The 22,312-nt window shown below is 38.7% G+C and overlaps 1 protein-coding gene across 3 annotated transcripts in view; it reads left to right on the top strand.

Annotated features, from left to right (window-relative positions):
- PHKB (phosphorylase kinase regulatory subunit beta) overlaps window positions 1-22,312 on the top strand; it is a 101,772-nt gene that overhangs the window by 57,697 nt on the left and 21,763 nt on the right. For all 3 annotated transcript variants that reach the window (XM_034072835.1, XM_034072834.1, XM_034072833.1), the window contains 8 exons: window positions 1,861-2,019; window positions 4,583-4,677; window positions 10,205-10,260; window positions 10,429-10,522; window positions 15,063-15,146; window positions 15,615-15,719; window positions 20,535-20,617; window positions 20,704-20,794. In XM_034072835.1, the coding sequence (XP_033928726.1) occupies window positions 1,861-2,019; window positions 4,583-4,677; window positions 10,205-10,260; window positions 10,429-10,522; window positions 15,063-15,146; window positions 15,615-15,719; window positions 20,535-20,617; window positions 20,704-20,794 (767 nt within the window). The remainder of the gene's footprint in view (window positions 1-1,860; window positions 2,020-4,582; window positions 4,678-10,204; window positions 10,261-10,428; window positions 10,523-15,062; window positions 15,147-15,614; window positions 15,720-20,534; window positions 20,618-20,703; window positions 20,795-22,312) is intronic.

Genomic DNA, 22,312 nt, shown 5'->3' on the forward strand with positions numbered 1-22,312 from the left:
TAATTATTAAAATACTGAAATTTCTATTAGTGGATACTGCAGTCAGAGCAAAGGAGAAGTAATAATATTAAAGTGTTTCCTGATGATAAAATACTAGCAGTGAAATAACCTTTCATGTAGGTACCTTGTATCATAAAGTGTGATAATAAAGGTAATGTTATAGGGGAAAATTCTTCTGATGTAAATTTACATATATATTACGTACATTACATTATGCAAATGCTTCTGATAAAATGTAAGATTTACACTGTATCCCATCATTCGTCCCCTCTTTTGCCTATTCTTCATTATGTACAAATGTCACTTTGACTTCTCAGGAAAAAAGTCAGATTGTTTCAGTGTTCCACCTGGATACAGCTGAGAATTACTCATGTCATTCATTGTCACTTAACTTCACAAGACTTAAAAAATAATTTGGTATGTGCATATGAAATTGTTTCTGGCTTAGAGCTGTGAAAGTGGCAATATGTTAATTTTAATATAAATGTTCTCTTAAATTGTCCACTCCAGAATTTTGGTGGAACTGTAGACAAGGCTATTGGTGGCCTACAGGCACATCCATCCAAAATTCAGTTAAAATAGAAGAACAGAAACAAGAGAAAGGCTGTATATTTGAGTGGGAGGGAAAAAAAGGGGCCTGAGAACAGCACAAGCTTCAATATACTGACAATCCGGTTTTAGATCTCAGCATCTTTACTCACTTGTTCTTGACATCTGTGCTACAGTTATAGAAGTAGATGCAGAATATAAATCTGACTTGTTCTTTAAACCTAGAATGTCTTGAACTAGCTTCTGTAATTTTGTTACCAAATTTTGATTGCATAGCAAATATTCTGACATTGCTGATAATTTCTCTTTTCTAATTATTAATGGCTGTGTGAAGTTCCATAGACACTAAATTAATCTTGTGGTTCCTCTTGTTGAAAGTCATCATGAGTATCTCATGTCAAAATTTCTGGTTGTGTTTTGATACCTCACTCATTTGAATATTCCATCTCTGGGATCTTTCAGTTTTCAGTTTTCTCAGCTTCTTGTCAGTTTGTGGTTTTTTTTTGTCTAATCAAATAGACACTGCAACATTATTCTGTTCATCACATGTTCTTTATCCAAATAAATTCAAAAATTTGGCAAAAAGCATATTAATTTGGTTTTGTATTGCATATAATTACATCAGTCAGTTGTAGTTATATTCCAAAATTTGTAACTCTTGTACACATAAAAAATGTTGAAGCAGAAGTTGTTGATCCGCAATAATCAGTAATACCTGTGGTGTAACTCTAGATGCGAGATATGCTGCCTTCCAATGGAGAAGCTATGACAATTTGTTTCATGATGCTTCAAAACTGAAATCCTCATTTTAACTTGGTTTTGTGTATATCCAAAAAATTATAATTTTCACGTAATTAAATGGTTGACTACTTTTGGCCAAGAATTTAGCTTTAAAATTTATCTGATACTGAGGTGGTGTTATGTGTGGGGGAAAGCACCCTAACTGTTTCACCCTGATGCACTTTTCATTTCTTTGGGTTATGGTTTGTTACTTGTACTGCAGTTTGCTTTATTGTTTTTCTTCTTGCACAGTGAAGTGCTACACAGATAGTGTATGCGTTCTGGGAAGGACTTATGTGGAAATGTGCACTGAAAAAAGAAGCAGTTTATTATTGCTATGGGTTTCCCATGGTGCTTAAGGTTTTGCAAGATAACAATGAATGGCAGCAGTCGTTTATGTTTAGGCAGAAAGTTGCCAGGATATAGTTTTTCCTGGTTTTGAATCCACTTTAGCTTTATTATGGAACTACAAACAAATAATAAGGGAAGTTGAATTTATTTGCTTACTTTACTTATTTTAAAACTCCATAGGGTGTCCTGTTGTACCCAAGTATTACTATGTGCCAGCTGATTTCGTTGAACTGGAGAAGAAGAACCCTGGCAGTCAGAAACGGTTTCCTAGTAACAGTGGATGTGATGGAAAATTTTTCTTGTGGGGACAGGCAGTTTACATCATTGCAAAACTCCTGGGTAAGAGGCAGAGGAAATTCTCTCAGGTTTTAACTTACCCCAAAAGTATTTTGTTGATGTTTTTATTAAATCAGAACAAATATACATCAGCTTGAGTTTTGATTGGACTGTGGGTGACAAGGTTTAGGTACTATATTTTGGTACGTATCTGATAGGCAAAAACTGCTTTTTATTCTTTATGTTAAAAGCAGAGTATGCTGCATGCAGCATAGTGTGAGGCTTACTGGCATATTTCAGAATACTAAAATCTTTTAAACATACGTTTGTTTTCTTCTGTTTCTTTTCCTGGCTTTCCCTCTTATTTCCTCTTCTTCATGGCAAAATACATTAACAATGGATTAACTGTGTGAGCTTCCCCTGTACAGTAATGTTTGTATATAATCTCTGGCATTTAATTAAAATTATTTACTGTTTTAAGCAAGACACGTTTAAATTTTGAATAACTTTTCCTTTTTACAGTTTCAGGAAAAGTTGATCTTTTCTTCAGTCTGTGTTATTTTTACCCTTTGGAAGAAACTAGATGAGCATGTGAAAATGCATTTCAAAGTTGAGCCATTAAAAATTGTTATAATGAATTTCAGTCACAAATGAACTTGCGATCTCTCTTGAGAGTATTCGAAGGCTAATGCAAAAGCAGTTGTTAAGCTTAGGAAATCTTAAGAGTTAAGATTTTCCTCTTCTAAGTATTTCTTTTAGGAGAAAGATATATTCCTTTATTCTAACATGGTCAACATTTACCTAGTAATCAGTAGACTGAGTTATAATTTTTTTTTTTGAACACTACAGAGGGAAATAGGCTGTTAGTAGTAAAAATCAGAAACACTGAAGGGGACTTTAAAATGCAAGACTTGACAAGAATAGTGGGTGTATCTTTAGGTATGGAGTGCTGGTCTGTTTGGTGCTCCACCTGTTTGATTTCATTGTATTCCTTGCATAATTCCTTTTTTAGTCAACATTGTAAAGTAGATGCAGGGAGTCTCACCTTTAATGAAAAAGAAATAATTTAACCTTTTAGTATTAGCCAAATAATACTCAAATGTGTGTGCATGTGTCCAATACTGTAGTAGTTCTGCTAGTATTCATCTTACACTAATATTTGTGAAGCTCTGTACCTGCAAAAGACTGGTTAGATAACTTGTATTTATTGTTTGCTAAATGCTGGTTGAGTAACATAACTTTCTTCTGGTTTGTTTCGATTCTTTCATTTCTTGAACATTGTTGCACACTTTAATCATTGCATTAAATCTCTTTTTGAATTGTTGTCATTATTAACTATTGCCTTTATTGTTAAAAAAACTTTCTCTCCACTGTATTCACTGCTTCTCATTCCTCCCTCACTTTTTTTCAAAATATTTTTTTTTTCCTTTTGTCTTTGCAAATAGGGGCTGGAAACTTCATCACAGACCTAAATCTGTTTAATTTGTAATTCAAGTAAACTTTGAATTACTGGCAGAATTTATTCATACTAATTTATAATTGGTGCATTTAACTTTGCACTTTTCTGGGTGAAAACCTACCTCAATGGCAATCTTGTCCTTAGTGAAAGACTTCGTGTGTGTTACTTTGCTTGTTGGTGCTTCCTAATTAAATGAAAGCCTGACTTCAAACACTTTGATTTCTGGAGAAGTACTGGTTTCCCATTTAATCATCCATTTCAGAAACTGCTGTTGCCTCCAGGGAAATTATTAATTTGTTTTGCTCAGCCTCCTTGCTATTATTGTAGTACTTCTTTTGTTGTTGTGATTTTCTGGTTTTGTTGTTGTTTTCTTTTCTGTTGTTTTTTTTTTTGTTGTTTTCTTTTTGTTGTTTTTTGTTGTTTTTGTTGTTTTCTTTTTGTTGTAGTTGTTTCTTTCTTTTTTTCTTTCTTTCTCTCTCTTTCTCTCTTTCTCTTTTTCTCTTTCTTTCTCTCTCTCTCCCTCCCTCTCTCCTTCCCTTCCTCCTTTCTCCATCCATCCTTCCATCCTTCTTTTCTTTCTGGAGAAGGTTAAAATAATGCAATTTTAGAGTTGGGGGGGGAGGTTTATTCTCCCTTGTAAAAAGTTCCATGTAGAAAGTGCTAGGTTTCAAAAATACTTAATTGGGGTTTGAAATATCATATTGAGAGTTGTCTTTGATATCCCTTGGCCCATTCCACATTATTGTGAGATTACTTTGAGATAAAAGGCTATTTGCTTTTCTTCAAAGCTAAGCAATTTTTGATGGTAACCATTGAGTTTCTTGTTAAAGCTCCAGAATAATTTCGTGGTTGTGGATTTGATGGCTTTTTATGTGACTTACGTGTTGTGGAGTCTGTTGTCTGCATATATTCTTTTAACACATCTCTGTGAAAAAATAAAGGATTGTTTTTATTTACAGTTGGCTGTAGTAAGAATTATACTTAAGTAATTAGTCCTAAAATTAATATATTTTTTCACAATGTTCTTTTGATATGTAAATTATTGATTGAAAACCAAGGATTATAGCAGCAGAACTGACTATGTAAGATACATTTGTATGCTTCCTTCACAAAAGCTGCAGGGAAGTACTCACATCATTCTGTATTTTTATTATGATTTCCTATCAGCTGACAAATTAATAAGTCCTAAAGATATTGACCCTATTGGACGTTATGTAGCTCCACAAGATCAGCGGAATGTTAGCATGAGATTTTCAAATCAGGTAAGCATAACCTTAAAATTAAAGCATTTTTACTGAAAAAATGTGACCTTTGTGTTATACATGGTCTTCTAACGTTACAGTTAAAGTGCTAGGAAAATTTTAAATATATGTCCATCGTGGTTGATGGAAGATTAATTGCATTTAAAAAGAAGATTATAACATTGCAGTTTTTGCCGTAAAATTAAGTGGTGCAATCAAAACGACACATAAAATGCAAGTTTAAGTATCTGCTAATAGATACGTGGGGTTTTTTTGAGTTAAGATACATCAGGGAAGCAAGAATGAGCCTCGTTTTTTTGTTCTTTCAAATTAATTACCCTTTCAATATATTAATATTTTTTTCATTTAAATCTCCTAAGAGGCACAAGGATGAGGTTCTTTTTTGGTGTGCATGGTTATAGAGATGCTTCTGATTTTGCCTTAAATCTGCAGTTACTCTGAGTGCCCAAAGATGGGAAATGCTTGAAACAGTGTAATTCAAGTCTGCAGCAGATAGGATAACAATACAGACATGGTCTATATGCAGGAACTTTTATTAAAGAGGTAAAAACTGTATGTGCGGCAACATGTACCTAAGAGATTTTTTCAGTCATTTTTTTCTTGGTATAAGGAATATATATTTGGTAAGTTCATTGTTCAGCATTGTGAATGTTATTGAAATGTAAATACTTACCCTAAGATTTATTCCAAACATTTATCCTTAGATTTATTCCAAGATCAGAAATGAACAATGTTTTTCATATCTGATCCAAATGCCGCTTAAAATATCTGCTTTCCCACTATGTCCTGCCACCAAGGTGTCTCATTCATAATGAGACTTTCATTGTTCACAGTGCCCTGCTTCTGCCATGTTATTATGAGGTAATGAAAGCTCAGTGACTTTATTTCTTCCCAGTTTCCTTCTTTGTTCTTACATAAAGGGATGATGAACCTACAGAACGTGGGAGCTGCTGAATTCACATGCCCTTTAACGAATGCCAGTAGAATCCTGTAGCAAATCAGAGTTGCATGTGGCACATCCAATTTTTTCTTCTTTGATTCTTGAAACCAGTATTTCTTAATACACAACAGATGAACACTTTGAAGAAAATGCTGGCTTGTTTAAAGACGCTTCATGACTTACCAAGAGTTCTTATAGCAGAAAAGCATTTTACTTTACTATTTTTTTTATACTTTTTTTTTTAATAGTTTTACTATTTTGGGGGGTACCTGTTATATGATAGGGACTTTCCAGATCTTCAGAGAGGAATAGCCTCTGTCCTGGGACCTTCCTGGAAGAGATGATAAATAATACAATAGTAATTTATTTTCTCATAATTTACCCCTTGGTGGCCACATTTTGGGTCAGTAAAGAACTTAGTAAAATGCAGTTACCTGGTAAAATTCAACATATAATAGGGGCTTTAAAAGCTCAACAGTGTTGAAAGAATAAAAATAACTTAAGCAGCTTTGTTTTGATGTTTTTCTTCATCTGCAAATGATGAAAAAAAAAGCTTGTCACTGTTAAAAGGGAAATCAGACTAGATGGTTTGTCACTGTCAAGTGGCTATACAGTCCACATTTTTAAGCGCTCAACAGTTGTCTAGAATTATTTCAAAAAGCAATTGTACTTTACTCAGACAACTCAGCTGAGCTGGTGGTTGTTAATCTTTCCCTTTAAAGGCTGCCCTAGCTTCTGAAATTCCCAGAAACTTTGGCAGAAATTTTCGTACGTGGGACCAGTGATGTTCTCGTTGTTATCAGAATAGGAGAAAAAGAAAGACCTTCCCAGGGTGATCCTTGAGCGTACTCTGATGGGCAAGACTGAAGTTATATTTGGAAGCTAGAAATCAAGAAAGGATTGAGTTTACTTTTCTTTTTTTCTCCCTTTAAACCTAAAAATCTTCATAGAAATCTGACTTAGAGCAATTCAGCAATTCCTGTAGGCATACTTGTTCTTTTGTAAGCAAGATGTGATGAGATGGAGTGTCTGTTGTTCAGTAGCTTATAGGTAAATGGAGAAGTTCTGGAATCACTTGAGTCTGCTTTCACCTCTCTTACTCCAAGTGATGACACTTCTTTGCTATAAATGTCTGTGCTTTTCTTTGACATGTAAATGATAAAACTATCCAAGATATCGCATGTGCTTATAATGTGGGTAAGAAGAAAGAGAGACATTTTGAAATCATTAGGAATTCCAGATAACTGTGGCATCAGGCCTTTGTCCTTGTAGCCTCTGAGCAGCAGTGTGGAACTTGTGTTGAGTGTGCTTGGTATCCATGCCCTGCTAACTAGGTGGTTGTGGAATTTCACTGGGCTTGTTGCTACTGAAACAGGTGCTGGTCTATCTTGTGTGGTTTTATTATCACATTAGGATCAGAGCAAAATATTTGTTGATACATATGTTTGTTACAGTTTTATCATCATTAAGAGAAGATTAGTGAGAGAGTTGTGCTTTGTCAGCAAAAGTCTTGCAGTTAAAGTCAGCAAATTCAAGTTTCAGCTGAGAGTATTGACCTTGCCTTATTTTAATCCACATTTTAAATTTGCTGAAGCAGTTTGAATGTTTAATGATGCTTTTTTATCTAACTGAGCTAATTTATGCAGGATCATTACTCAGTATTTTCTTTAAAGTGCTAGGAAAATGACTTAAATATGAAATCACATCCTAATTACGCTTTTGGAAATCAAAAGTGGAAATCAAAAGTAGTTTCTTTAATGATGTCTTCTCTTTTCCATACAGCTAAAGAGCTATTTGATTAAGTTGAACAGAAAAGTATTTCCACTTTTAGTAAATTTCATTACTGTAAGGAATAAACAAGAGTATGTAAGCATTTCAGATGCCTGTATATAAATTTTGTTGAGGTGCACTGTTTTAGAAGGTGAGGTACCAAAAAGAAGGCTTTTTATATTTTTATTTGAAGCCTTGTGCTGAGGAAGTATTTTTTGAAGAAATGTATTTTCCATGGAGGTATATTTTCATATTTTGGTTGCATTGGATATAATCCTATAAACACCATTGAAAAACATGATTTATTTGGTTTGTTTCTGTCTTCAATGTAACTACAAAATGTATCTGATGCCCGCATAATGGTATAGATTTCTGCAAGCAATGGAAAGTAATTTTAATATTCCAACCTTAGTTTTGTAGTTTTGAAGCACCAGTGGAGAATATACTTCTCTGCTAAATTGTTGGGGTGTGGATTTTTTTTTTAGTATATAGCAAATGCTGCATATCACTATCATTACTGAAAAGGGTGGCATTTTCAGGAGTATTATGACTTATTTTGATCTGTCTTTCTCTAGACAGCTACTCGTGATACTCCGGGCCTTGGCATGTTAAATGACAATGAAAGTAACTTTCTGTGTAATGTTAACAGTCCTGCTGTTGCACAAAAATTATAGTTTATATCTTTCCAAATACTCTTACAAGTTTAGCTAGTTTTCACACAGATTTTGTGATGTGCCTGTTGTGCTGCAGATGCATTTGCTTAGTCACAGTTTGTGTTAGAACCACCATTTACAGGCTGCTGTGAACGAGTCATGTCACTGCTGTGTCTTGGTGTGAGAGGCTTAGTGCTGGTATCTGAGAAGGACATGCCTCAGTGGAGGTGCAGATAGACAGATTTATGTGCAGTTTACACCCTGTGGTTACACAGTCCCACTCAGTGTGTCATGAATCCAGTGATAATTAACTTGAAGACCACTCCACCAGTTAGATCACAGGCTGTCTGATGATCAGTCCAGTCTTAGCGGGGGCACTCTCTGGTTCTGGGGGGTTCTTTGCTTTCTGTCTTATAAACACAGTGCTCTGATTATGGTGGAGAACTGGTCTGAGTTAGTATAAATGCAACTAGTAGCATGATGTCCTGATTATGAGGAGGACATCTTTTAATGTCACTTGAACTTACAACTTCTTTATTTGTTATTTTTGTGCATGTACTTCTATCATAAAGTTATTTCATGTGGCAAAAACTTCAAAACTTTTAGTGGAAATGTAGTGCTGATAGACTTTTCAGAAAATGTTATCACAAATTTCTCCTGCAAATCTATGAGGTGGCAGAGAAGAAATGAACAAGGAATAACTCAGGTATCTAATTTTTTAGCTGGTAATACATGCTGCCAGTGAAAAGAAGGGTGACTAGCCATTGGGGGTTGGACTAGATGATCTCTTGAGGTCCCTTCCAACCCTTGGGATTCTGTGATTCCATACTCAGGAAGTCAGTTATTTCTCCCAACGTGCTGAATTCATTCCTTTAGCATGTTTTTTTTTAATGTAAAATACTAGTTAGTATTCATTTCAAACATGAAGTATGTCTATATGAAGTATGAAGTATGTTGGGCAAAGAAGAGAATCAGAGCAGCCCTGTGGAGAAGAACTTGGAGGAGTTGGTCAATGAGAAAATGAACATGAGCCAGCAGTGTGTGCTTGCAGCCCAGAAAGCCAACCATATCCTGGGCTGCATCAAGAGGAGCGTGACCAGCAGGTCGAAGGAGGTGATCCTGCCCCTCTACTCTGCTCTTGTTAGACCTCACTTCGAGTATTGTGTGCAGTTGTGGTGTCCTCAACATAAAAAGGACATGGAACTGTTGGACAAAGAGGAGAGCCATGAGGATGATCAGGGGACTGGAGCACCTCCCATATGAAGATAGGCTGAGAAAGTTGGGGCTGTTCAGCCTGCAGAAGAGAAGGCTGTGTAAGAGACCTCATAGCAGCCTTCCTGTATCTGAAGGGGGCCTACAGGGATGCTGGGGAGGGACTATTCATTAGGGACTGTAGTGATAGGACAAGGGGTAATGGGTTGAAACTTAAACAGCAGAGGTTTAGATTGGATATAAGGAAGAAATTATTCACTGTAAGGGTGGTGAGGTACTGGAATGGGTTGCCCAGGGAGGCTGTGAATGCTCCATTGCTGGCAGTATTCAAGGCCAGGTTGGATGAAGCCTTGGATGGCATGGTTTAGTGTGAGGTATCCCTGTCCGTGGCAAGGGGGTTTGAACTCGATGATCTAACTGTCTGATTCTATAGCAGACAATGCAAGAAAATGCTGTTATCACCTGTAAAATGTAATATTCCTCTTATATAACTGTAAAGAGAGGCTGGCTGATCAAAATATTTCAGAATAAAGGGTTGAAATAATTAATTATTTTAAAGTGGGTATTATTGGTTACCCAAATAGCGGAGTTATTTTGCTCTTTCAAAAATGTGTAGCAAAACTTTGTCATATCAGGCATTTTTCTTACGTTGGGGTGGGTTTTTTTAAGTCAAAAAAGGGAAACAGTGCAAATGATTACCAGAAACCTTATTTATTATTAATTCTCAGAAATGCATCTTGCAAAGTATTATTGACAGGACTGCTTTCCCATAGTTTTGATACATACAGGTTTCACTCCCGTGTTGCTCTTCCAATGTGTTCATATAGTAGGAAAAAACACTGCAGTGATGTCTGGCATACTAGTGAATTGTTGAAATAGACATTGTCCCTACTCATGCTATATCTAATGAAATAGCTAGCAATGTTAATAAATACTTTCCATTATTTTCTAGGGTCCTTTAGAAAATGATTTGGTAGTACATGTGGCCCTGATAGCAGAAAGTCAGCGGTATGTATTTACTTTTACTATGAATGTATGCATTAGGGAAGCGTTCAGTAACAGACAGATAAAGGTACTCCAAGAAGTGTACTGCTATTTGTGTATCTGCTGCCAAGATAATTGTTAAAACTATGCCTGTTCTGTGATTTGTCATTAAATCTGTTATTTCTTTCATAGCCTACAGGTTTTTCTCAACACCTATGGAATCCAAACTCAGACCCCCCAGCAGGTGGAGCCAATTCAGATATGGGCTCAAAAAGAACTTGTCAAAGTAAGAAATCTCAATTTATTATTATTATTTCTCTCTATATACATTTCTTTCATAGCAATAGGAATTTATATCAAGCTATTAGGCTTGTATATCCTGAAGCATGTTGCTTACTTTTTTGTATTACTTCTAACTCTCTTGTAAGACATGCGGACAATGGTCAGTCATACATGCCTCCTTCAGTGAATCATGGATGTCCAGATCGTCTATATCATCTGAATAGGCTTATGACCTGAGCCACTTTCAACAAATAGGGAATAAATAATAGAATTTTAATAATAGCACAGTAGATGATATGAATCATGATGGAGAAATGAGTAAATGAGCAATAGTTAAAGAAATTGAATAAAGTAGTAGGCATAAAATATCAGATACTTTCATAGTGTAGATCCTGTAACAGGCATTTTACAGTCTTCTGTAACTGGTTTTTAGTAGTCCCTTGAGTTGACTATATCCAGTAAGTTTGATGTTTAAACCCTTTCTCATAGTCGTGGTTTAAACCCAACCACAGAGCTCGTTCACTCACTCCCCACCTTTCTCCCCCAGCTCCCAGAGAGCTGGGAAGGAGAATCCAAAGAATGTAGCTCCCATGGGTTGAGATAAGAGCAGTTTAATAACTAAGGTATAACACAAATCACTACTGCTACTACCAATAATAATAATAATAATGATAAAGGAAATAACAAGTGAAGAGAATATGACACCTCACCACCCGTTGACCGATAACTCACCCCACCCTGCCTGACCGAGCACCGACCGATACCTCCTCCAACTCCCCTGAGCACTAGCCCTTCTGGGTAACTCTCGGTTACATCCTGGACATGACGTGCTATGGCATGGAATACCTCTTTGGCTGGCTTGGGTCAGGTGTCCTGTCTCTCCTTCCTCCCACCCTTCCCTCCTGCTTGGCAGAGCATGAGGCTCAGAAAATCCTTGGCCAGAGTAAACATTTGAGCAGTAACTAAAAACATAGGTGCTATCAGCACCGTTCCCAGCCCAGAAGTCAAAACAGAGCACTGCACCAGCTACCAAGAAGGAGAAAAAATGATTGCTACTGCTGAACCAGGACAGTATCCACCCCTTATTCCATACCATTCACGTCATGCTCAGATCCCACATTTTCAATATACCATCACTCTTATCTCAGTGCACTCTTATCTTAGTGCATGGACCAGTCCCTATAAAGCTGCTGAGTCCATCTTGTCCATGATGTCAGGCTCCATCTCTTGTAACAGTCTTTCAGAGCATTAGAGGCTATGTGCAGTGTTCACACCCGTGAATCACCTGGGCAATAGTGTCCATTGTTAAGTCCACCCCTCGATCATGAGTCCATCTGTATGTTGCATACCTGCGCCAAGGGCCTGAAGTGTCATGGGCCCACCAGGCTCAAAATAATTCACCATCCCCTTCAGCAGTTCTGCAACTTGTTGCTGGGGACTCCATACAGCTGCCTTCCATCTCTGATGCTTCCAAAGCACTGGAGGGGCCCAGTGGATCAGACACTCACCCATACTGTCCCACATCCCCTGCCACTGATGACTGTCCAGCCTTGGGAAAAATCTCCTGGTGCTCCTCCGTCCTCTGAAAAATCTTTGAAACTAGGCCCTCTATGCACAAACAAGCCTCAACGAGCTGCATGAAGCTGGCAGACCAGTAAGCTGGTGCAGAATCATAGGTGTGCACTTGATGTATTTCATGCTTCACCACCAGAAAGTTCCATTGTGAATCAGGTACATGAAACTTCTGTCTAACTTGGAATTACGCAAATTCTCTCAAACAAGAGTGACAAATTCTGAATGTTCAGAGGCAGTATAATGAATGTGTTTAGCTTATCAGTCCTGGAGTTCCAGACTCTCTGTGTTTCCCTTCCTCTGGTATCAGGATCTTATGGTTGATGCTATTGTCCGTATCAGAAGTCTGTAGGACCCAGAAAAAAGCAAAATCAAAAACAGAGAAGACAGCAACATATTTCAGGCTTCGTCAGTTTTTGAGGATAACTGATGTACCAAGACTGTGCTAGCTTATTCAGAAAAGTGCTTGCCCCAAATATGGACTTCCACTAACCTCTGAGTGGTAGTTAAACCAAGAGAAAATAAACACCCTTGTATGCATTCAGGTGTCTTTGTTTCTTGACCCAGTTTTGCTCATTAGTCTTCTTGATAATATATTTCAAAATGGATTCTTTGTCTTATTATTCTGAAATTTTGTACCTGAAATTCTGGTTTAGCAAATAGATACTCCATAAATTTACTGTTGAAATACGTATTGTTTCTCTCAGTCATCCATCATTTCTTTGGTCTCCCTGACAGAAAGATGAGACCGGCATTAAGTTTTATTGTTATCAGTTACATTCCTAGCTGTGACAACTTATGTGTCAGGAATTGTTTTTCAAAAGCTGGTGAGACATCTGGCAATTCTGACATTTTCTTTGTGCTCATGATGGGTGGGTACATCTGCCTTGTCAAAGTTTACTTTTAAAAAGAATGTCATGAAATTATTAAATTGCCTTATGCAAAACCTCATCCTTTTGAGCTTGTAAAATAGGCGATGCTCTAGCCATGAAGCTGAAATAATGAAAATGAGAATTACGAGAAATGAAGTTGGATCTTTGGGCTTATCCAAAAAACCAATACAAACCAAAAAAGAAGCAAACAAAAAAACGCTGGTAGTGTTTGTCCTACCAGGATGAATGTGTGGGGAAGGGAAGCTAATGCTGAAACAGTTGCCTCTATTTTGGGGAAAAGAGAGTTGATCCGTAGAGAACATGTATCTCAATATTTACAATTCTGATGCTGTCAGTTCTCAGTAGTGTTCCATTTCATTTTATTAGAAACTTTTGAACTGGTCTGGTGGCACATGGTAACAGTTTAAACCTCTAGACTTATAAACAGGCATGTGTCAAAAAAAGTATTGTGAAAAAAAAACGGATGAGGGAGGACATTGAGTAAGGAAAACTATGGATTGAAAGTAAGACTGGGGATCGCAGAAACAGATCCACACAGTCTAATGGATGTGAATGAAAGGGAGGAGAACAAGAAATTGATAAAAAAATGTATGCAATATATGACAATAAAGTATTTCTGTAGTGGAAGTACAGTAGAGGAAAGTAGCACAGTAGTCCATTGGCATAGACTGGTAACAGCAGAACACACAATCAGATGGTGTGAAAGACCGCTCTAGTTTGGTTCACTCAGAAATCAAGCCCAGTCCAGGCTGCTCTCACAGCCCTTTCTTGCTATTAGCAGCTTTGATATTCCAGAATTGAAGAGCACTGTATCCACAAAGCCTACTTGAAGCAGCTGGACTTGCCTGTAATTGTCATGTTCAGATATTTTGGTGCTGAGTCTGAACTAATCCTTTGTTTGTAACAGACCAAGATGGAAAGCTTTTACTAGAAGGTGAAACTGCTGTAGCAGACTGTATGTGTTCTGAAGTTTTAAGTCATGTTCAGTTACTTACCTACACCAGCCCAAATAAAGGAAAAAAATGGCACCTTTCAGTCTGCTTTCACTGATATGTTTGGCCTGTGTTCTTACAGCTTAGTTGGGTTTTTTTTATAGTTTTATTCTAATGCACTGTAATAAGTGAAGATTCTCTCTGTAACATGCAAGTCTTATAAAATTATATCAGTTGAAGTAATATTAGCATACATAATCTAACTCAAATAATAATCCAGCAACGAATGAGACATTTCCCTCTTGTGCTGTTGACGCACTAATGTGCAGGCCTTTACTAAAAGTAAAATAAAGGTCTTTAAAGGATTTCTATATTGCTGTTTTACCTTTATATTCACATTTGGAAAAGCATTACAGAAGGCAGGACTGGCTAGACAATAAATGCAAATAATCCTTTAAAAAATTATTTCAGTGAGCAAGTTCAAGATTCTAAAAATATTTTAATTGTGTAAACCAGAAAACATCATAGGAATAAGAAGGCAAAAGTAAGGCATAATGGAGGAAACAACAAGTTTTAGTTGCATTTGAAACTGCAAATTAGGCAGGACTCCAGGGCTTTGCCCAAGCCCAGAGTTGCACCCATATGTCCTGGGTCAGGACCTTATGCGCTCACCCTTACTGAACAGCTGTCTTCTCAGATAAACAGGTAGTAATTGTATTCTTACTTCATAAGGTAAAAATCCTTCATCCTCCCAACACTGTGGAAGGAAGGAAGGAAGAAAGGAAGGAAAAAGAGAGTGTTAAATCACACCTACAGCAGCGTACTGATGTGCAAGAAGGGGAAGAAGATGCTTACACTTGCATCTTGTATTTCTTTCCTCAATTATTTTGATGGTTCCCCTTTGCTGTAAAGTTGCCTAATATCAGAAGAATTCAATTTGGTCTTTGAACTATTCATTTACTAAATCTAGTGTTCTTTCGCTTGATTTATTACTCTATGTAGATGATCCCAATAGAAGTAATGACCATGTTATGAATCTTGTTTTCTAAATGAAAGAATACACACAGCTTTCTTTGTAAGCACCAGCAGGAGCATACAAAAGCTGTCTGTCTAGGTTTCCCTCAGTTTTCATGATTCTTTCTCACAGGCTTACTTCCATTTGGGAGTGAATGACAAACTGGGATTATCTGGAAGACCAGACAGGCCTATAGGATGCCTTGGAACATCAAAGGTTATTGCAATAAATGTTATTGGTACTAATGTATATTTCAGCTAGATATTGAATTAGCCTCTGAGTGATTTTAAATAGAATTGAAATGAAATTTTATTTTATGCATGTATCTTAAATTCCTTGTAATGTATTTTGCTGTGATGCATGTGTGTGCTCTGTCTTAGTGTTAAACTGTTGTACATTTCCTAGACATCCAGTTCTAGCAATAGTGGGCCAAAACAGACTGGATGGTGGAGAAGTGAACTGCTTTGACTGAAGGAGCATGTAGACCCTGCATGCCTAATAAAAACCAGAGTACCTAAAATTAGATGTGTAGGTTTTATCGTAAATGTTTGGGGCTTTTTCAAGTCAGCTGGTTTTTGTTGAGTATTGTTTTCATAGTTTCGAAATGCCTTTTTTCCTTTTCAGCTAATTCACTGCTTCAGATATTTTAAAGAAAAGATGAATTGAAGCTTTTTCTCCCCACAGATTTATCGGATACTAGGAAAGACTGTAGTTTGCTACTCAATCATTTTTGATCTAAGTGATTTTTACATGTCACAGGATGTTATGATGCTGATTGATGACATTAAGGTATTTATCTATAACTTCTCATTTGAGAAACTGATGAAAATAGAGACTGTAGAAGATTAAAATGTGAAGTTTTATAAAATAGAAGACTGAAAGGGGAACACTCTATAGTGTATATTCTTCCAGTACAGAAACAAATTTGCAGCTTATGCCGGAAAATCTGCAAAGGTGAATATTCTTGTCAGCCTAGTAGGAGTTCTAGCTAGTATCTCTGACACAAAAACTCACCCAGAAGTGACTGGGAATGCTGTAATGCAGCAAACAAATTATCATTTGTTGCTTTGAGAAAACAAACGCTTTTGGCTGAAAAAGCAATGAGACTGATCTGTTTAAGGGGAACACCACAGAATCACTCAGGAGTGTTGCACCCCAACGAGAAGGAAGCGCAGCAGGAGGGGCACGAGACCTCCTTGGATGGATAAGGAGCTGCTGAGAAAAATTCACAAGAAAAAAAGAGGCTTATAGAAGGTGGAAGCAAGGACAGGTGGCCTGGGATGAATACAGGGATGTTGTCTGCGTAGTTAGGGACCAAGTTAGGAAAGCCAAGGCCTAATTGGAGCTAAACATGGCAAGGTATGTTAAAGAAAATAGGAAAGGATTTTATAGGTATGTAGCGGCTAAAAAACAGACTAAGGACAATGTAGGCCCCCTCCGGAAGCTTTCGGGAGAACTGGCTACACAGGACTTGGAGAAGGCTGAGGTTCTGAATGGCTTCTTTGCCTCAGTCTTCACTGGCAAAGGCTCTGACCACAGCACCCAAGTCTTGGAGGGCGGACACAGGGACTGTGAAAACTTAGACCTTGGGCCCACTGTAGGAGAGGATCTGGTTCGAGACCATCTTAAGAACCTGAACGTACACAAGTCCATGGGCCCTGATGAAATCCATCTGCGGGTCCTGAAGGAGCTGGCGAATGAAGTTGCAAAGCCACTGGCTATCATATTTGAAAAATCATGGCAGACAGGTGAAGTTCCTGATGACTGGAAAAAGGGAAATATAACTCCCATTTTCAAGAAGGGGAAAATGGATGAGCTGAGGAATTACAGACCAGTCAGTCTCACCTCTGCCTGGCAAAATCTGGGAGCAGATTCTCTTGGAAGGCATGCTAGGGCACATGAAAAACAAGAAGGTGCTTGGTGACAGCCAGCATGGCTTTACTAGGGGAAAATCCTGCCTTACCAATTTGGTGGCCCTCTATGACAGGGCTACAAAAGTGATGGACAGGGTTGGAGCAGTTGACATCATCTACCTGGAATTGTGCAAAGCGTTTGACACTGTCCCACATGACATCCTTGTCTCTAAATTGGAGTGTCATCAATTTGATAGGTGGAGCACTCGGTGGATAAAGAACTGGCTGGATGGGTGCACTCAAAGAGTTGTGGTCAACAGTTCAATGTCTGGCTGGAGATCAGTAACGAGGGGTGTCCCTCAGAGATCAGTGTTGGGACTGGTCTTGTTTAATATCTTTGTCGCTGACATGAACAATGGAATTGAGTGCACCCTCAGCAAGTTTGCCAATGACACCAAGCTGTGTGGTTCTGTTGATACGCTGGAGGGAAGGAATGCCATTCAGAGGGACCTTGACACACTTGTGAAGTGGGCTGATGCCAACCTCATGAAGTTTAACCATGAGAAGTGCAAGGTCCTACACGTGGGTCGGAGCAATCCTAGGCACAGCTACATGTTGGGCAAAAAGGAAATTCATGGTAGTCCTGCAGAGAAGGCCTTGGGGGTGTTAGTCAATGAGAAAATGAACATGAGCCAGCTTCAGTGTGCACTCACAGCCCAGAAAGCCAACCATATCCTGGGCTGCATCAAGAGGAGAGTGACCAGCAGGTCGAAGGAGGTGATCCTGCCCCTCTACTCTGCTCTCGTGAGACCTAACTTGGAGTATTGTGTGCAGTTCTGGTGTCCTCAACATAGAAAGGACATGGAACTGTTGGAACATGTCCAGAGGTCCATGAGGATGATCAGGGGACTGGAGCACCTCCCATATGAAGATAGGCTGAGAAAGTTGGGGCTGTGCAGCCTGGAGAAGGCTGCATGGAGCCCTCATAGCAGCCTTCCAGTATCTGAAGGGGTCCTACAGGGATGCTGGGGAGGGACTATTCATTAGGGACTGTAGTGATAGGACAAGGGGTAACAGGTTGAAACTTAAACAGCAGAGGTTTAGATTGGATATAAGGAAGAAATTCTTTACTGTTAGGGTAGTGAGGTACTGGAATGGGTTGCTCAAGGAGGTAGTGAATGCTCCATCCCTGGCAGTGTTCAAGACCAGGTTGGATGAAGCCTTGGGTGATACGGTTTAGTGTGGGGTGTCCCTGCCCATGGCAGGGGGTTTGGAACTAGATGATCTTAAGATCCTTTCCAATCCTAACTATTCTATGATTCTATCACAGAATTCCAAGGGTTGGAAGGGACCTCGATAGATCATCTAGTCCAACCCCCCTGCAAGAGCAGGGAAATCTAGAGTACATCACACAGGAACTTGTCCAGGTGGGCCTTGAATATCTCCAACAGAGGAGACTCCACAACCCCCCTGGGCAACCTGTTCCAGTGCTCTGTCACTCTTACAGTAAAGAAGTTCTTCTGATGTTAATGTGGAATCTCCTATGCTCCAGTTTACACCCATTGCCCCTTGTCCTACCACTGGATATCACTGAAAAAAGCCTAGCTCCATTATCCTGACACTCACCCTTTACATATTTGTAAACACTGATGAGGTCACCCCTCAGTCTCCTCTTTACCAAGCTAAAGAGATCCAGCTCCCTCAGCCTCTCCTCATAAGGGAGGTCTTCCACTCCCTTCATCATCTTTGTGGCTCTGCGATGGACTCTTTCGAGCAATTCCCTGTCCTTCTTGAACTGAGGGGCCCAGAACTGGACGCAATACTCCAGATGTGGCCTCACCAAGGCAGAGTAGAGGGGAAGGAGGACCTCTCTTGCCCTACTAACCACACCCTTTCTAATGCACCCTAGGATGCCGTTTGCCTTCATGGCCACAAGGGCACATTGCTGGCTCATGGTCATCCTCCTGTCCACCAGGACCCCCAGGTCCCTTTCCCCTTCACTCCTTTCCAGCAGGTCAACCCTGAACCTGTACTGGTACAACCAGTACATTGTACCAGTACTAGTACATTGTTCTGGTACAGAACAATCCACCTGGTTGTTCTTCCCCAGATGCAAGACTCTACACTTGCCCTTGTTGAATTTCATAAAATTTCTCCCTGCCCAACTCTCCAGCCTCTCCACGTCTCGCTGAATGGCAACACAGCCTTCTGGTGTGTCAGCCACTCCTCTCGATTTAGTGTCATCAGCGAACTTGCTGAGGGTACACTCAGTTCCCTCATCCAGGTCATTAATGAAATTATTAAACAGCATTGGTCCCAGCACCGATCCCTGAGGGACTCCACTAGTCACAGACCTCCAGCTAGATTCTGCCCCATTGACCACAACTCTCTGCTTTCTTCCTTTCAACCAGTTCTTGATCCACCTCACTACCTGATCATCAAGTCCACACTTCCTTAGCTTATCTATGAGGATGCTGTGGGAGACAGTATCAAATGCCTTACTGAAATCAAGGAAAACCACATCTACCACTCTACCATCATCCCCCCACCTAGTTACTTCTTCATAGAAGGCTGTAAGGTTGGTCAAACATGACTTCCCCCTGGTAAAACCTGTTCTTCCCCCTGGTAAAACCTGTTCTTAATGACCCACTCATCCTTGATATGTCTAGAGATGGTGTCAAGAATAAGTTGTTCCATCACCTTTCCAGGGATGGAGATAAGGCTGACCGGTCTATAATTACCTGGGTCCTCCTTCTTGCCCTTCTTATAGACTGGCAGTGACATTTGCCATCCTCCAATCCTCAGGCATCTCTCCCGTTTCCCACAACTTACCAAAGATGATGGAGAGTGGCCTAGCAATGACCTCTGCCAGCTCCCTCAGCACCCATGGGTGTATTCTATCTGGACCCATCGATTTATAGATGTCCAGATTGCCTAGTTGATCCCTAACCCAGTCCTCATCTACCAAAGCAAACTCCTTTGTCCTGACTCCTTCTGGGGCTACAGGAATCTGGGGCCCCTGGAGAGAGTCTGCAGGAGTAAAGACAGAGGCAAAGAAGGCAGTCAGCACCTCTGCCTTCCTTATATCCTCTGACTCCAGGGTACCCACCTCGTTCAGCAGTGGGCCTATATTGCCTCTTGTGTTAGTTTTATTTGCTATGTGTTTGAAGAAGCCCTTTCTATTGTCCTTAACATGACTAGCAAGATTAAGTTCCAAGGAGGCCTTAGCTGTCCACACTAATGCCTTACCTGGAGGAAACATTGCTCAACTTTGCACAAATATTACAAATTGTCTCCCTTCCCTGATTTCAAGGTGGGCAGCAGAGAAAAGCTGACCTGCCATGTCCCCTCTGCTCTAGCAGGTACTTTCAGTGCTAGAAGGTGGCATTGGTTAATCTGTGTTAGTGGCCAAGATTAGAGCCCTGTATTCCCATACATACTCACTAGGTTATTGCATGTAGCACAGTACACCACACTGTCTAGTAGTACAGTCTGCACTAAGAGTATGTTCAGAAAACTGGTGAAATCCCAGTGTTTGAAAGCAGCTTCTGCTTTTTGAAGAAGTCTTGTTACTAGTTTATTAGCTTTTTTTAATCTGTTGGTTTTTCTGTGTTGTTAGTTTAAGGTATCTTTTTTAGTATCTTGTACTGTATATTCTGATCTATGATACTTGTGGGTTGTCATTTGATTTTTTAGGGGGTTGCTTTGGTTTGGGGATTATTTGGTGACTAATGTATTATTTCTTACCTAGAATGCACTGCAGTTCATTAAGCAGTATTGGAAAATGCATGGCCGTCCACTGTTTGTCGTGCTTATCCGTGAAGACAATATAAGGTAGACAGCAAGAGCAAGATGTGCATCATTTACAGGGTAACACTTACCTAATTGCAAGATTAATGGAGTTCTGTTTCAAATTTCAGAGGGAGCAGATTCAATCCAATATTAGATATGTTGGCAGCCTTTAGGAAGGGAATTGTTGGAGGAGTAAAAGTTCATGTTGACAGAGTACAGGTACGGTATTTTTCCTGATTACTGTGTTCTTACCTCCTGCTATTGGTTTATGTACTACTTAGAAGTACATGGGGAAAAAAGTATACTTCCTTCAGTATCATAAAACGAAGGAGTCAAGACCCAAGCCATTTGTTACGGTTTTTGTTTTATCTCAAAAGAAACATGTATCTTCATTCCTTTTGCGGAGTCTTTTGAAAGTGGTAATCATCATACAGGATTTTCAGAAGGGAAAAAGTGTTTTTTATGTTCAGCAGTCTTGTGAAAGTATCACCGAAAGAGAAGTGCACCATGTCAGGCATTGAGGGATTTCTTTTGATTAGATAATCAATGAAGAGTGAAAAAAAAAGGTGCTTTATATATATATATTAAAGTTCTTACAATTACTAAGTTCTAGTTTTAACATCTGTGGTGTTTTGAATTAATTTTTAAGCACTTCATTAAAATGTGAAAATTACAGAGTCCAGTGCTGGTTTTAACAATACTTGTATATGCTGGTTAAGTCTTACTTAATACCAACTGAAGAACCCTTCTCTTGATTAGAGAAAAGGCCAAAGACACTGTTATGATTTCATGTTCCCTAGAAAATCAGGAATTTGTAAAGGAGCTGGGTCATTTATAAACTAAATCCTCAGAGCAATAAAGATTTAAGATATGCTTGTAATATTAAAAATTCTGATGTGTTTCTACTGGTTACATGAAGGTCCTTTAGTCTCTCCTGCTCCCATTGACTTTTCCCATAGCAAATGCCACATGTTCTGTCCACAGTGTTTGTCTACAGCATAGTTTGTTGTAGTTTTTTGTTGGGTTGGATTTTTTTGTTTGGTTGGTTGGGGTTTTTTTAACTGCAATGTCCTTCTTGCCTTACATTTCATTAAACTGATTTATTACGAGACAAGATATTTTTCAGTCAACAGAATGTGTCTTTATTTTAAGCACTACACTGTTACTTGCTTCATTGGGGAGGATTTGGGTAAAGAAGGAACATGTCTAATTCATGGTGTTTTCTTAAATAATTCATCTATTCCCACAAAATGTGTGTGGAATCTTTGTGAATTTCACTACTTCATTTAGATGCATATGTGTAAATGTGCGTAGAGACAGAATGGGTGGGTCTAATTGAGTGAGCATTCTTTTTGACTTATAAAACATAAAAAATCTAATTTAATTTTTAAAAGCGTATGCTTAGAAGACATGCAACTGTTCTGGTTTTCACCTTCGCTGTGGTCATGTGCTCAAGCAGATCTGCAAACCAAAGAGTGGATGACACTAGCAATAAAATCAAAGCCTTTTTTTATATTCAGTCATCTCACAGTGTACTAGATCAGTATTTTACTGCAACTAGTGTACAGTGAAAATGGAACATAAAAGTTGACAATACAGTTTTATTTAGCTAATGAGAACCAGCAAAAAGCAGTCTTAAAAATGCTTTATACACCACGTTTCTTCTGGCAATATCGAAATAGTAAATCCATAAAAATCTGGAGTTAATGAATTGTAATTACTACATCAGATAAATGC

The sequence above is a fragment of the Melopsittacus undulatus genome, chromosome Z (genome assembly GCF_012275295.1).
Source record: "Melopsittacus undulatus isolate bMelUnd1 chromosome Z, bMelUnd1.mat.Z, whole genome shotgun sequence".
Lineage (NCBI taxonomy): Eukaryota > Metazoa > Chordata > Aves > Psittaciformes > Psittaculidae > Melopsittacus > Melopsittacus undulatus.